At 35.8% G+C, this 17,403-nt stretch overlaps 2 protein-coding genes across 2 annotated transcripts; one reads left to right on the forward strand and one right to left on the reverse strand.

The window, feature by feature from the left end:
- The first annotated feature begins 3,747 nt into the window (after positions 1-3,747).
- On the forward strand, positions 3,748-4,143 carry LOC138880701 (uncharacterized). The gene has a single exon (XM_070160876.1). The coding sequence runs from the start codon at positions 3,748-3,750 to the stop codon at positions 4,141-4,143; it is 396 nt and encodes a 131-aa protein (XP_070016977.1).
- Positions 4,144-13,022: 8,879 nt separating this feature from the next.
- LOC104227068 (uncharacterized) lies at positions 13,023-16,536 on the reverse strand. The gene is made up of 5 exons (XM_009779201.2): positions 16,296-16,536; positions 16,065-16,125; positions 14,463-14,567; positions 13,497-13,839; positions 13,023-13,414 (listed from the first exon to the last, which is right to left on the reverse strand). Exons 1-5 carry the CDS (start codon positions 16,434-16,436, stop codon positions 13,393-13,395), a joined length of 672 nt encoding a protein of 223 aa, XP_009777503.1. The 5' UTR covers positions 16,437-16,536; the 3' UTR covers positions 13,023-13,392.
- Between the last annotated feature and the right edge of the window lie 867 nt (positions 16,537-17,403).

Raw genomic sequence — 17,403 nt, forward strand, 5'->3', positions numbered from 1 at the left:
CCCGACAGAACAATTAATTAAAGCAAATGAGTCTAAGCCAAGCTTGAAACATGGTAGACCAATCGGTTCTAAAGATAAAAATCCTTGAAGAAGAAAAGGAGCAAGTGATCAAAGTGAACATAACACAGAGGTAGTGGCTCAAGAAGAGCCCCTAGACGTAACAAATGATAAGACCTTAGAGGAGGTCCAGGTACCTAAAAATAATGAAAATGAAGAGATATCAATAAGTTACATCTCAACCGGGAAAAGATGGAACCGAAATAATATTGTTATCGATAACATTTTTGCTTATAATGTTGTTGTTGAAATAATGCAACAAGATGAGGATCTTGAACCAAAATATGTCAATGAATATAGACAGAGAAATGATTGGCCAAAATGGAAAGACGCTATCCAGGCAGAGTTAACTTCACTTGGAAAACGTGAAGTCTTCGGACCCATAGTTCGAACACCTGAAGGCATAAAGCCAGTAGGGTATAAATGGGTTTTTGTGCGAAAACGAAATGATAAAAATGAAGTCGTTAGATATAAAGCACGACTTGTGGCACACGGGTTTTCCCAAAGGCCTGGAATTGATTATATGGAGACATATTCTCCTATAGTGGATGCTATCACCTTCAGGTATCTCATAAATATGGCAGTACAAGAAAAACTTGATATGCATCTAATGGATGTTGTTACAGCCTATTTGTATGGATCATTAGACGGCGAAATTTTTATGAAAGTACCTGAGGGTTTTAAAGTGCTAGAAGCATATAAAATTTTTTGAGAAACTTGTTCAATAAAGCTTCAGAAATCTTTATACGGATTGAAACAATCAGGACGTATGTGGTACAATCGCCTGAGTGAATACCTGTTGAAAGAAGGGTACAAGAATGATCCTATTTGTCCCTGTGTCTTTATAAAAAGGTCTAGATCTGAATTTGTTATAATCGCCGTGTATGTTGATGATTTAAATATCATTGGAACTCCTGGGGAGCTTCCAAAAACAGTAAACTGTTTGAAGAAAGAATTTGAAATGAAAGATCTTGGAAAGACAAAATTTTGTCTTGGTCTACAAATTGAGTATATGAAAGATGGAATATTTGTCCATCAATCGACATACACCGAAAAGATTTTAAAGCGATTCTATATGGATAAAGCACATCCATTGAGTACCCCGATGGTTGTGAGATCACTTGATATAAAGAAAGATCCATTCCGACCTCATGAAAATGATGAAGAGCTTCTTGGTGCCGAAGTACCATATCTTAGTGCAATTGGGGCATTAATGTATCTTGCCAATAATTCCCGACCAGATATAGCTTTCTCAGTAAGCTTATTGGCAAGATTTAGTACTTCGCCAACACAAAGACACTGGAATGGTATTAAACATATATTCAGATACCTCCAAGGGACCATTGATATGGGTTTATTTTATTCAAATGAATCCAAGCCATCATTGATTGGTTATGCAGATGCAGGATATTTGTCTGATCCACACAAAGGTCGATCTCAGACAGGCTATTTATTTACAAGTGGAGGTACAGCCATATCATGGCGTTCGACAAAACAAACTATGGTTGCTACTTCTTCAAATCATGCAGAGATAATAGCCATTCACGAAGCAAGTCGAGAATGCGTTTGGTTAAGATCTATAACTCAACACATTCAGCAAACATGTGGTCTTTCTTCGAAAGAGAATATTCCAACAATATTGTATGAAGACAATGCTGCATGCATAGCTCAATTGAAAGGAGGATATATCAAAGGAGATAGAACAAAACACATTTCACCGAAATTCTTTTTCACTCATGATCTTCAGAAGAATGGTGAAATAGATGTACAACAAGTTCGTTCAAGTGATAATTTGGCTGATCTGTTCACTAAGGCATTACCAACCTCAATATTTGAAAAGCTGATATATAAGATTGGAATGCATCGTCTTCGAGACATTAAGTGATTTTTCATCAGGGGGAGTCACTACACGCTGCACTCTTTTCCTTAACCAAGGTTTTGTCCCACTGGGTTTTCCTGGTAAGGTTTTTTCATGAGGCAGCAAGCAATGCATATTATAAATAACTGTGTACATCCCAATATTTTTTTTGTAAGTTTTTAATGAAGCACATTATCTTACATGGACATCCAAGGGGAAGTGTTATGAATAGTTTGTACATTGGATACTACATTGGATACTACATTGGATGCTACATTGGATGCCCATGTTGTGAATAACTTAAAGATTAAATTTCCTATTTTATGTCCATCATCTTTACTTTTTATGTCCATAAAAGATTATGTAATTGCTATGAAAAATTACACAAAAGTGAAAAAAGAAAACACTTTTCCATTCTCTCTATCTCTTCTTGTTTACATTTTACTGCATTGCTTTTATTTTAAAACATGTTAGACATTATCTATGGTTAGTGGCGTATGATTTGAAATTCGATCAATAATAAATATATCCCTCAATCGTTCTCCGTTTAATCTCAAGATATAACTCAATTTCTTTTCCTTTAATTTTCTTATTTCCTATTTACTATTTTAGGAGTTTTTGAAAGTAGAGCTTATTATTTCCTTTTAAATCTTATTTCCACTATACGCGGGGTTAACTTCTTTTCCTTTTATTTTCTTATTTCCTACTATTTAGGAGCTTTTGAAAGTAAAGCTTGGATAAGATTTTCTTTATTATTTCTTTATTAATTTTTTGAAGGACATGCATTCCTATATTTGTTCAAGCTAGACTTAAGAATCCCGCAGTTGTTTCCTCATTTTGACGCTTGTATCTAATCATCAATCTAATCCAACAATTTATTCACAGTATTCTATATTTGTCCTATATATGATAGTAGTAGATATTATTTTCTTTTTTTTCTTTGTAGGTATTTGCGTATTTTTCTTATGTCTAGTTTTCTCATTTTCCCCTTATTTAATTGTTGATTACACAAATTACCTACAATTACTTTTAAATACACCGGTAGAGTAATCATTATATAAAAATTAAACTCATGTTACATTTGTTCAAGGTTGAATCCTGCACTCAGTAGCGGAGCCAAAAGTGTTAATTGACAGAAATTATACTGTATAGATGGGTAATTTTTTATAAATATTTATATACTATATGTTGAATTCCCTTGACTTTTTCTTATGTTTACTTTTTAATATTTTGACCCCTTAATAAAAATTCACTTTTTCCACTTGCCTCCTTCTTTGACTCGTGTATCCAATCATAACTCTAATTAGGGGTAGAGCTAGACGCCGAAGTGTGGTTTTGCTGAACCAGCAACTTTGGTTCAAACTCTTAATTTGTCTTAGGAAATTTATTTAATATGTACAAAATATTAATTTAGAACTCGGTAACTTAAAAGTGCTTATTAAAGCACGTGTGAATATTTATGTATTAGTATAATTGTAGATGATACATAGTATAAATAGGGGTAGATACACTGTAGTAAATAATTTTTCAATTCATTGTATTTTTTTACAATTGTACAAAATGACTTCATTTTCTTTCTAATGAAATTGAGAAGAAACCTTCCAGAAGCTTCACCTCTTATGGCTCTCCTCAACCGCCATTAGAGCTCATCCAAGGTGAGCTTGTCTTCTTCATCTTCCTTACTATTTCGACATGGTATCAGAGCCATTGGCTCTTGATTCTAAGTTCAATCAGTCGTTTTTTCTTTCGATTCTTCAATAGTCTCTCGATTCTCTCTCTTCCTATGCGAACATCGAATTTCCTTCGATTCTTCAATTCGATCCTCGATAATCATGGGTGACAATGAGAACACGACGGATTCCACGAATCAGGCTCTAGATTCGACCAGTCCGATGTACATGCATCCCTCTGAGAGTGCTGGATCTATACTTGTATCAACGATTTCTGACGGATCAGGATATAGATCATGGAGAAGAGGAGTCCTAAGAGCTCTCTCGGTGAAGAATAAAGTAGGTTTCATAAAGGAAAAGTGCAGAAAGCCAGAACATCATGATCCTAATTACGATCAATGGGAACGTTGTGACGATATGGTCACATCGTGGATCATAAATTTTATTTTGAAGAATTTGGCGGATAGTCTACAGTACGTTAATGATGCTCAGGAACTTTGGAAGGAGCTTGAAAACAGATACGACCAGACGAATGGGGCAAAATTGTACCAATTGTAGAGGGAGATAAATAAACTGAGTCAAGGAACCCTAGACATCACGGGGTACTATACTAAGATGAAGAAACTTTGGAAAGAATTGAACACACTAAATGCACATGCCCAGTGCAAGTGCAATTGCACATGTGGTGCTAAAGCGAACATGCAGAAAGCAGAACAGGATAGAAGGTTGTTTCAATTCCTAATGGGACTAAACGAAGTCTATACTATAGTTAGGGGGAGCATTTTGATGATGAATCTGTTGCCCTCACTTTCACAAGCCTTTTCAATTCTCATCCAAGAGGAGAAACAAAGAGAGGTTAAACCAAACAATCAATTAGTGATGGAATCCACTGCCCTGAGTGCTAACAGATCGGGAGGAAATTATTTCAGGACAAACTTTGCTCAGCAAACGAATTTTGGAAACAATGCTGGATATGTGAACTTCAATTAGCAAGGAAATAAAGCTGGAAACAACAACTACAGAGGAGGACACCTTGGGAATAGGCCACGACCCTTTTGTGACTATTGTAAGAGACAATGCCACACTAAGGAAAGGTGCTACAAGCTACATGGTTATCCCCAGGATGCAAGGCTCAATAAAGGGAAGAGAATTGATGCCAATGTACATGGAGGATAGGAAGACAGTGCTATTGAAGGTGTAGATGGAAGCAATGGTATATCACATGAACAAGACAGTACTATGCAAACTCTCACTAAGGAACAGTACAATCAACTAGTGAGCATCCTGAAGAATTTTCATACTGGAAGTGGAGGAAATAAATTGAAAGCAGGAGTTGTGAACTTTGCATGTATTTCAGCTTGTTCAACTCATTTTGATTCTGGTTCTGGCTCATATGAATGTTCTAAGTTTATTGATGACTCTTGGATTCTTGATTATGGGGCATCAAACCATATAACCTATAATAAATCCATGCCAACTAACATAAAGACCTTAGTCTATCCTTTTCTAGTTACTTTACCTAACGGCTATAAGGTGAAGGTGACACTAATGGGAGATGTAGTAATGAGTCCTAAGTTTACCTTGAAAAGAGTCCTCTTTGTCCATAGTTTCAAGTTCAACCTAATCTCAGTTCACTGTTTGACAGTTCAATTTGATTGTTTTGTCATATTCACCAAATTTGTTTGCATCCTTCTACAGGCCCCTTCACTGAAGAGGCCTCTAGCAATTGGTAAAAGTAAGGATGGTCTGTACCTTTACAAAACAGACTCCTGCAAGTCCAACAATCCAGATTCCTGCAAGCTTAACTCTTTAGTGTTTGATAATTCATCTAGTGCATCAAATAAAGGTGATGTAGTCACTCAGTCTGCTTCATCTGGTGTAACCAGTGTCAATAGCATTAGTTTTCACCCTGCTTCACCATACTATATCTAGCTTACATAATTCTGTTTCTCTTGCTATGACCAATTCATATACTTGTTCACATGAATGTAATAAACTTGCCACCAATTCCTATGTACAATCTGAAGGAAATACTAATTCTGTATGTAATGCATCCATGAATGATAAACACATGATTGATATTTTGTGGCACAATAGATTGAGACATGTACCTTTTGTCAAAATGAGAGGGATTGAATCTATACCTTTCCATTTCTCATCCAAACAACCCTTTATCTGTCCAATATGTCCAATGGCTAGACATAATAAGTTGCCTTTCTCAGAAAGAACTACAACAACAACCAAGATATTTGAAATCTTGCACATTGACCTATAGGGGGCTTATCATGTGCCAACACATGGCAAGAATAAATATTTCATTACCTTAGTAGATGACTACAGTATATGTACTTGGACTCATCTACTTAGTTGCAAGAGCAATGCCTTACAAGTAATCAAGGCCTTCTCTGCCATGGTGAAAAACCAATTTGATTGTTCCATTAAGACCATCAGAACAGATAATGGTCTTGAATTTATAAATACTGAAACCACTTCCTTCCTACAATCTGAGGGAATCATACACCAGAAAACATGCCCATACATTCCTCAACAAAATGGCATAGTGGAGAGAAAATACAAATACCTCTTGGAAACAGCCAGAGCCATGTTATATCAGTCCAAACTTCTCATGCAATACTGGGGAGAATGTATACTCACCTCAACCTATTTGATTAACAGACTTCCCTTTACTACTCTCAAAAACAAATGCCCACTAAAGCTGTTGTACAAAACAAAACCCAAATATTCACACCTTAGAAGTTTTGGATATCTTTGCTTTCCCATAACCTTAAAGACTCACAAACACAAATTTGAATCCAGATCCTCTCCTCATATCTTTGTGGGGTATCCCTTTGGGACAAAGGGTTACAAGGTACTCAATCTAGTTACAAAAAGAATTCATGTTCAAGGGATGTTGTATTTCATGAAAATGTATTTCCTTTTGCTTTGCATTCTAGTTCCAATAGAGTTTTTCCCTCATTTCCTCAAGTAAATGCAGATTTAGCACATGAGTTATTTCCTTCTCATGAGTCATCTCCTGTTACGCCCCGCAATATTACATCGATATTACATTCGGTAGTATTATATTACGACAATGTTATGCTCTGCAGTAATATATTACGATGATGTTACCCTATGCAATAATATATTACGATTGTGTTACGTCCTGCAGTAATATATTACGACAGTGTTATACCCAGTAGTATTACATTACAGTGATGTTACGCTTTGCAGTAATAAGTTACGACAATGTTGCACCTTGCAGTAATGTACGTTGAATTTGTCGTAAGGTAATTGACATCAGTCCAAGGAAAAGATTATTTGGGGATTATAAGGATTATAAGTTATGAGTAAATTCGTGAAGGTAAGAGGGTAAGTAATATCGAAAAAATAAATTTTGTCGAAGTTTGGCATGTTGAGGTAAAATACGGTCCGAGCTAAAATACCCGGTATTTATGGACTAGTGCCACACAAGGTACTACATGTCCATGATAGAAAGATGTATAAGGTATGTGAAAAGTGAGTAATATTTTAAGTAATCCGGGGTAATTTTTAAATTATACGAGTAATTATTTAATTATCAGGTAACAAAATATTACCCAATTAACTAATAAGCGGACAAAAATTTAGTCAATTATCCCAAGAGGGAACGTGGCAGCCCCTCCTTTTTTATAAAGTGAGTCATTAATTCATGCTTACATGTGTCAAGAGTTAAGTATTAAAGTCTTGAAAAACTTTATGGCAAGCCTTACTCCAAAATTATCAATTCGTTACTTTGAGTCTTATCAAATCAAAAATCTCATTTTAAAGACAAAAGCAAATTTGTTACATTTTGCTTTCTGAAAGGCAGAAGCATTTTTCATGCTCATCAGGCGTCCAAGCCTTACTCCAAAGTTATTAATTCATTACTTTGGCATTTAAGCTAACCGTCGACTCTTAAATTCAAATTTTGGGTCTAAGTTCAATCCACGAAGGTTTCCAACGGGATAATTATACGGAGTTATTCCTACTCCAGGTATGTTAAGGCTATCTCTTCTTTCTTTTGGCATGATCTCGTCATTATACAAGTTTGATAACGAGGCATAAAGAAAAATTCATATCTCAGAATTTTCGTATATTTTGCTAGTCTCGCAAATTACGTATATTTTTTTAGTGTTGTAAGTTATAATATTCTCCTTATCGGGACTTCATATTCAGTTGAGTATTTACTTCTTCCAGTCAAGAGAGTAGAGAAGTTTATATATATAGTATTAAAAGTATTTCATTACCATCGAGCTATAATCGATGGGCAGGCCCCTATTGGGCAACCTCTGATTAGATGGTAAGTTATATACCGAGCCTACTGTGGCCGAGCGCGTATGAGCGAGCCCAGTTGGTCGAGATACAAAGCCTAATATGGCCGAGCACTTATGAGAGAGCCTACTACGGCAGCGCAGTGATATATATACCGAGCATACTGTGGTCGAGCGCTTATGAGCGATCCTAGTTGGTTGAGATACAAAGCCTAGTATGGCCGAGCACTTATGAGCGAGCCTACTATGGCAGAGCAGATATATATGTATACCGAGCCTTATAGGGCCGGATAACTATTTTACTTACTATATTGAGAGAATTGAGTCAGTATCAGCAGGTAAGCATATCTTCAAATTATCTTTGACTTCCAGCTACTTACAGTTATTATATTATCAGTTCAGTTTCAGCTTTCAGTATATTGCCTTACATACTCAGTACATTATTTCGTACTGACGTCCCTTTTCTTGGGGCGCTGCATTTCATGCCCGCAGGTCAGACAGGCAGACGAGTAGGCCTCTTCAATAAGTGTTGCCCGAGCTCAACTTGATCGGTAAGCTCCATGCCTTTCGGAGGTTCCGGGTCTAGAGCCTTATGTATATATATATATATATATATATATATATATATATATATATTATGAGTAGGTTGGGTAGCTGTTCCGATCACAATATATCTATCAGTAGAGGCTTGTAGACATATCCTGTCAGTTAGTGCAATATGTTGGGCTTGCAGGTCTTGTATGTATATTTGGTTGGTTTGTATAGTTATGATGGCCTTGTCGGCCCAGTTATATATTGACATTTAGTCAGCATTCGTAGTTATCTTGCAATATGACCCATGGCCAAAGTATGACACCATATATTTAGAGTCCCTTAGTTGCAAGTTAGTACACAAGGATAGGTGAGGCACTGGGTGCCAGTCTCTCCCCTAGGTTAGGGGCGTGACATCTTCTGTCCCTTCTTCTTCCAGTGTATGTCTCCCAACAGTGTCACATATTCCTTCACTACCAGGGATAAGGCAACTTAGTCCTCAAACAACTTCAAGTTCAGAAGAAGCTCCCATTCTTCCTGATAACTATAACAATTTGCCCAATGATATTCCTAACTCACCAACACAAGAACCTAATGAGAATTCAGGAAGACCATCCAGAACCATTAAAATCCCTACCTACTTAAGAGATTACAACTATCTCTACCCAAGTTACAAACAAGTGATCCTAACTCCCCCTCTAGTAGCAACCAAAGCACCACCTCACTTTCTTTCAATGCATCTATACCCAATGCCCAATGTATCTCACTCAATCCACTAAGTTATGAAAGTCAGCAATTGATCAGAACCATTTCTCATGAGACTGAACCCAGTTCATATGAGGAGGCAACTGCTGATCCTGCCTGGCAAGCAGCCATGAATCAGGAATTTGAAGCACTTTATGCCAATCACACTTGGAATCTTGTACCTCTTCCACCAGGTAAAAGAGCAATAGGATGTAAATGGGTTTATAAAGTAAAACACAAGGGAGATGAGAGTATAGAAAGACTAAAAGCAAGACTAGTAGTGAAGGGATATACTCAAGAGGCTGGGGTAGATTACACAGAAACTTTTTCACCAGTAGTTAAGATGACAACTGTTAGGACTCTAATTGGAATAGCAGTAAAGAAAGGCTGGAGCATCTTCCAACTAGATGTGAATAATGCTTTTCTTCATGGAGACCTCCATGAAGAGGTTTACATGGAAGTACCTCAAGGTCTAGCTGTTGATAGGTCAGATTTAGTGTGCAAATTGAACAAGTCCTTGTATGGTTTGAAACAAGCAAGTAGGCAATGGTATGAGAAGTTAACTGAAGCTCTCTGTTCCAAACGATACACACATTCTCTACTAAATTATTTGATGTTCTACAAAAAGCATGGAAGTTCAATGTTGTTTTTTAGTTGTCTATGTAGATGATGTTCTAGTAACAAGGACTGATTTGGAAGAAATAGGAGCTCTAAAGAGGTATATACATGAGACTTTCAGAATAAAAGACCTAGGCGGACTACACTATTTTCTGGGTTTAGAAATTCTATACAAAGATAATGGGGTATTGATATCACAAAGGAAATTTGCAATCGATCTACTGTCAGAATTTAATTGTATGAAGTCTTCTGCATTGTCCTCTCCACTGGATCCCTCAACTAAGTTGAATGCAAATGAAGGGCCTCTATTACCTGATCCCTCACATTTCAGAAAACTAGTGGGGAAGTTGAGCTACTTAACCAATACACGACTTGACATATCATATAGTGTGCAACGTTTGAGTCAGTTTATGCAAAGACCTAGGGAGCCACACTTGAAAGCTGCTTATCATGTACTGAGGTACCTCAAAGGTGATCCAAATTTAGGGATCTTTCTATCCAACAACAATGACTAGAGTTCGAGCATTCTGTGACTGAGACTGGGCAGCCTGCCCTGACTTAAGAAAGTCAGTCAGTGGCTATGTTGTGCTACTAGGTGATGGTCCAATCAGTTGGAAATCAAAGAAGCAACATACCATATCATTATCCTCAGCAGAAGCAGAATATAGAGTTGCTAGACAGGTTGTGGGAGAATTAGTTTGGCTACTTAGATTGCTTGCAAAGTTGGCAGCCCCCTTGACACTACTTGTTCCAGTCTTCTGTGATAGTCAGGCGGCACTTCACATAGCCAAAAATCTTGTATTCCATGAACGCACCAAACACATAGAGGTGGACTGCCACTTTGTACGTGATCAAGTACACTAAGGGATCATTACACTGCATCATATTTCCACAAACGATCCATTGGCAGACATATTCACTAAGGCCCCTCACAAGAGTGAAGCATTGCAATTTACTTAGCAAGTTGGCTGTGAGTTCCTCCCTTCCAACTTGAGGGGGGGGGGTATTAAAACACGTGTGTATATTTATGTATTATTATAATTGTAGATGATGCATAGTATAAATAGGGGTAGATACACTGTAATAAATAATTTTTCAATTTATTGTATTTTTCTACAATTGTACAAAATGACTTCATTTTCTTTCTAATGAAATTGAGAAGAAACCTTCCAGAAGCTTCACCTCCTATGGCTTTCCTCAACCGCCATTAAAGCTCATTCAAGGTGAACTTGTCTTCTTCATCTTTCTTACTATTTTGATAGTGCTAAAATCTTGAATCCATAAATTTCAAATCCGGTTCCGCCTCTACTCTAATCCAACAATTTGTTCTTCTCCAGTCTGCTATTTTCCTCTATGATGATAGATATCATACTTTCATTTTAACTTGTGTGTTCTAACGACTATGCGTTCTCAATTTGGTGTTGGTTCTTGCCTTCTTGGTATCAATCATTTCTTGTTTGCATAAATCGTTATGATAACTTGATTAAAATAATTAGTGACAATCGTTGTCAATAATGTCAAGGTGCTAATTCCAATTTTTTTCCTTAATCTTGAATGATTCAAAAATAGGAATCCTTTTCAATCAGTGGCATTTAGACAGCAATTTCTCGTTTTCAATATTTTTATTATCTTTTGGAGCGTCGAAAACGAAACATGTTATATGGAAAAACAGTTTATTTATTTTAACAAGAATGATCTTTTTTTTTCTTTATATTGTTGTGACGCTCATAACGGAAGGTGGGCTGACGAGGAACGAAGAGTAACAAATTTCTAAACTCGTAAACTTCCGAAATAAAAGATGCATAAGAAACTTTAAGCAAATTAAAAAGGGGAAAAAGAGTATAGTATTATATAAGACAACACAAAAAAAAAAAAAAAAAAAAATCTCAACTTTTGCCAAAGTAAAAAAAATGTCACATAAGGTTGTACTCTTCAACTTCAAACCATAATAAAGTTAAAGAATCATTAGCCAAAACTTAATCTTCAAGTTTCATTTCCTAAATATAGCAAAATAATCATGTTAGATAACCTTTTTGACTTCTTGCAATTCTATTAGAAGAACAATAGAACATTAAAAAAGAAAATTACGGTTGAAATAGTTCTAAACTAGTAAGAAGGAACCGATAAACATGTCACCTAGATACCTAGGTGCGAAAATCATCATTAAAGCCTCATATATATATATATATATATATATATATAATTCATTTTTCCAATATGGGCTATTTGTTCCAACCTCTATAAGTCCAACTAATAAAGAAGGACGTACCATATATGTTTTATGTTTGTAGAAATTAAAGAATATTTATAGCAAATTAAAGTTTGTGAAAGTAGTACGAATATGGTAATTGAAAACAAAGTGCACTTCTTAACTTTATTGAGGTTAAGTAGGTTGATTTAGGGCTAAAACTTGACGTTACTAAAGTTGGTTACATGCAGTGGCGAGCCACATGCAGCCAAGGGGTGTCACCGGTACCCCTTTGACGGAAATTATACTGTATAGTTGGGTTATTTTTAAAAAAATATATGTATATATACTATATATTGACACCCCTTGACTTCTTGGTGAGTTTATTTCTTTATATTTTGACTCCCGTTAATAAAAATTCTGGCTCTGCCGCTGGTTACATAGATCATTATAGGAGTTAATATCCAGTAACCTCTCAAAGCCTTAAGCAACAAAAAATTTTATAATAGCAAGAGGAGTAATATTTATATCATACTAAAAAAACAACTATAGGTAATTATCTATAATAACGGTGGATTAGTAACCTAAGATGATAGATAATCTATTAGAGCTAGTTAAACATTCATAAAGAAAAGAAAAAAACAATTACCCCTCTTTGTAGCTGCATTTGCTTGGTTACGAACTAGGATGGATCTAATATGTTGATATTAGTTCAAATCCTATATTTGTTTTTTTTTTTTAATTTAATATATATGTACAAATTATTAATTTAGAGCCCAATAATTTAAAAACTAGAATTCCAAACCCTTAGATCCAAACCTTGGCTCCGCCTCCGCTCTGAACAGTTAATACAACAAACTTTACATGCCAATCAAACGTAAGTTATACATAATGATAACAATTTATTTTTCAGTCAACTTGGTTAATTTTTTAACGGAAATTAGACATTAACATAGTGTCCTTTGCTCATATGAAAGTGAACCTTGAAAACTAATTAGAAACTATAAAAGTTGTAAAATTCAAAAACACACACACATACACACACACACACATTTGGAGAGTTACTCTGGGTGGGATAAATATGCTATAGCTCAAGTTGGGTTCAAGAAATTTTTGAGCAAATACATCAGGGCTAAGAAATAAGCTACAAAAATAGAACCTCAATAGGAAGATCAAAGGTGATAAAGAAACTCCTGATACAAATCCAGGAAAATACATGACCCCGCGCACCTGATGTTAACAAGTATTAGTATTCCATCCATACGATGGAATTGAGTATATATAGCTGTTCGAAAGCAATAATGATATCCACGCTACATCATTTCACGTTCATAGACCAACAGAAAAGACACAATTGTTTAACAAGACACTGATAAATTCTTCATATCAACTCTTTGTGACATACCATTTGGTGCGGACCTACAGTCGATAACCTCATCATAAGATCCGGAAATGGCATCTGCAGATAATAACGGATTACATGTTCATGACATTACGCAAGTAAATTCTACTCATGGATTAACAAGGAAAATGAAACATACCCTAGCAGGCCACGACCTTGCCACATTCTTGGCGTCACTTGTAAGTTAATGATAGCACCTTGCCTCATAACTTTCATGGACACTGCACACCCCTGGTTTGTCTGTGCTTCGGCAGCAAGTCGCTGTAACAGGTTCTCACCTGACTCGACATTCCCAAATTTCATAACCAGGTCTCCAAGTTGTAGTCCATCTTCTGCTGCTGGAGATGCCTCGGTTATTTCATCAATCACCGCAAAGGGCCTGCTGACAACTACATCCACATCCATAGAACTTGTAGCAGCTGTCGCAATATAATTATCGGGTGATGATGGGGAAGCAATATTGACGGCAGATCCTTGAACACCTGAAGCGGCAGTGTCATTGTGGAAGAATGAAAAAATTGCTGTCAAGACCTTGCAATAAGACATTTTGCTACATGAAAATGAAAATTTTCAACGACGATATATAGCAATTTAGATGAACTTTAGAATAGCTTATACTTATATCAACTACAACTTCTAGAGAATGGTCAAAGCAATGAGCTTCGCAAGCACATGAATGTTTAAGTTAGAACCCAAAAGTGGTATAACTTGAGCAAGTAAATACAAAATAAACGATGGTAAATCAGCTAACAGCGAAAAATATATATATATCAAGGAAGCCAGCTCTCCTAAAACCAACTGATGCATAAGGAAAGGTTTTACTATTGCACATATAACTGTCACTCTCACTTCCTGAATGTCGAGAGAGGGGTAAAGTTGCTGGATGAGGATGCATCGGAGCATTATATGAAACTAGAAATATTTATTTTGTTTGAATTTTAACATGCATGACTAAAGCGACAGCAAGCAATAACCATTTCACCAATGCATAAAAAGTGCTTATAAAAAATTCTACTGAACTTCTCTAATAGAACTAGAGATCTTTGCAGTAGAAGTAGGATGATGTTCTTATCAAAAGTCGTTTATTATTATCCAGCTCACGTACCCGAGTCTTTGACAGAAGAAGGTGTAGAAGCAAGTCGTGCAGAATGCAGAACTTGAATATTTTGGTCTATTTTTTCGGTCATAATCTTGTGATCATTACGTAGCTCTGCAGGGTGGAAAAACAGCACAATTTAGAGAGGAACTGAAAAATGTTCATTTACTAAATTGTTGCTGAACATGAGTAGTGCTGGAAACAATAACAACAATTGTATGACATTACAGAAATTCCCTGGATCTCTGATGTTGCAGCAATCAATGGGCAAAACACGACATGTTTCAGTATAATTAAATATTACCAGCAGTAATTCTTTCTCAATCCATACGTTAGGATGATATAGATGACAAGCATATACCTTGCGCTCACTGAAGAACTGCAGGCAACCAGATGGGATATACAAGATAGATTAGAAAATTCAAATGCTAACTTTAGGTACCTGCTCAACAAAACCTACGACTTCTGTGCAAAAAAGAATCCGAGTTTTGCATGTTCGCATAGTTACCTGATTCGTCAACTTGATCCGCAAAATGTGTCTCTTTTCACGGTTAAAAGCCAAGACCTTAAGGTCTACAGTGAGCTCCTTATTTCTGAATATTAACATGTTCATTTTTCTATCGGAAAAATTTGGACAATAAAGCTGAGAGTTTAAAACTTCAGTTTCAATTATACTTCCTGCACCAAACGGTGTGGCCTATGTATGAAAATCATAGGATACCAAGGTTCAAGTTCCAACAGAAACAAAAAAGCTAGGTGATTGTTTCCATCTGCCTAAGCCTTGGAGGGTAGAATTACGAGATACTTGTGTTGGTGGGAGGTGGAAGGTACTCGTTGGAATAGTCGAGGTTCATTAAGCTAACCAGGACACTACACTTATCAAAAATGTCGTACTTAGTCAGAATTTCCACTAAGTTATGACATCAAACTCAAGTCCGAAGCAACTTCACTTTCTAAAACATCACAAAAACAGACACATCTTAGGGATCGTTTGGTACAAGGGATAAGGATAATAATTTCGAGATAGAATTTGAGATTGTATTTATCCCATGTTTTGGTTATAGTTATTAGCTAATCACGGGATAGATTTTATACTAAAATGGAGGGATTAGCTATCCTATATAGAACGTGGGATACCTAATCCCATGGTATATACTGGTTTATCCACCATTGTACCAGACGACCCCTTATAATATTACAAAGCCCAGTAAGTCCAATACCAAAACAACTACTCATTGCGTTTCAATTTATGTGACCTAGCTTGACTTGACACAGAGTTTGAAAAAGAAACTACAGTAATATCTTTGAAACATATTGTCTTCAACGTATCGTAACATTTGTGTGGCAATAAAAGCTTCTCATTAAGCTAAAAAGAAAAACTTTAAAGTTAAATTATTTCCAGATATTTAAATGTCATTCCTTTTGGTACGGACATAGTCACATACTATGTTGCTCGGACTCTCCGAAAATATCGGCGAGTGCGAGTCTGATCCTCCAAAAGTAGTGCATTTTTGGAGGATCCGACACGGGTGCGACATTATTTTGGAGAGTCCGCACAACATAGGTCACATAACATGGAATGGAGAGAGTAATAGGAGTTTATGTTAATACCCGCAAGCCTACGCCGGTCAGCCCGTACAGTTGGAATATCAATATCAGTTCTTGGGAACCCCTGCATTACTTTCAAATTTCAGTCTTTATAGTCAAAACAGACATCAAATCACAAACCCAAAAATAAATCAAAAAATAAGAAAAAGAACCAAATTCAAAACTAACAGCACCAACAATCAAAAGGGGGAAAAAATTAAGAAAATAGAAAAGTATAAGACGAGTTAGTATTGCCTCAGAATCAACAAGGTTTCCAGAAAGTCCAGGACCACCAGGTTGGCAAAGGCGCTGAATTATTACATCCATTTCAGCTTCTGTATTTGCTCTTTGATCCATTAGCTTCATAGTTTCTGCTTTCAAATTTGTACCCACCATTTTTGTTCTCTGTTTTCAGATTTTTTTTTTTTTTTTTAAATCTCTCCAATTTTCTTCACTAATTCCACTAGGGTTTATGAAAGAAGTAGATTTCATAGGTAATGGAATAATCGGTGAGATTGCTTGGGAAAAGGGTTGTGCTATCCACGTGCCATACGTGTGAAGGAAGAACAAAATTGCAGAAAGGTCCTGTACTTTTTCAAAAAGTACAATTTAGGCCAAAATTTATTTTTACCATTATTGTTTTAGTTGTATAATGTAAATATTATTCAGCAAGATTCTGCTTTTTGTGTTTGATTAGCAAAAAGCATGACTTAGAGCTAGAGGCTGTTTGGATTGGTTTATTTGAAGTGTTTATTGATTTTTAAGTTTTTCTAATTTTTTGTGATGTTTGGCAATGATAAAATGTACTGTACAAATACTTACTTTTAGGCATGAAAAGTATAAAAATAAGTCAAAAATCAAAAGTTAGGTATTACCAACTTATGGCTTTTAGCTTATAAGTTACTCCCTCCATTCACTTTTACTTGTCTTGTTTTGCTTTTCGAGAATCAAAGTACATAAACTTTGACCAACATTTTAATATGTATTTTTTCACCATATTGATATAAGACGAATTACAAAATATAGTACTATTCGTATAGTTTTTGAACATCTAAATTTTAATTTTAAAATAGTAAGAAAATCTAATCCTATTTGACTTAAAAGATTAGTCATACTGACTCTCGAAAAGTAAAACGTGACAAGTAAAAGTAAATCAGGGGCGGAGCCAAGATTTCAACTTTATGAGCTCGGGATTTTAAAATAACGAATTTAAGTGTTAATAACTGGGTTGTAAATTCAATATTTGTATATATTTAATAAATTTCTGAACATAAATACACTATGGAGCAAAAGCTACTGGGTTCAGCCGAACCCGTATCCGGACTTCTAGCTATGCCCCCGGTTCTAAAAAATACTTGGATAT

The sequence above is a fragment of the Nicotiana sylvestris genome, chromosome 11, assembly GCF_000393655.2.
Source record: "Nicotiana sylvestris chromosome 11, ASM39365v2, whole genome shotgun sequence".
Lineage (NCBI taxonomy): Eukaryota > Viridiplantae > Streptophyta > Magnoliopsida > Solanales > Solanaceae > Nicotiana > Nicotiana sylvestris.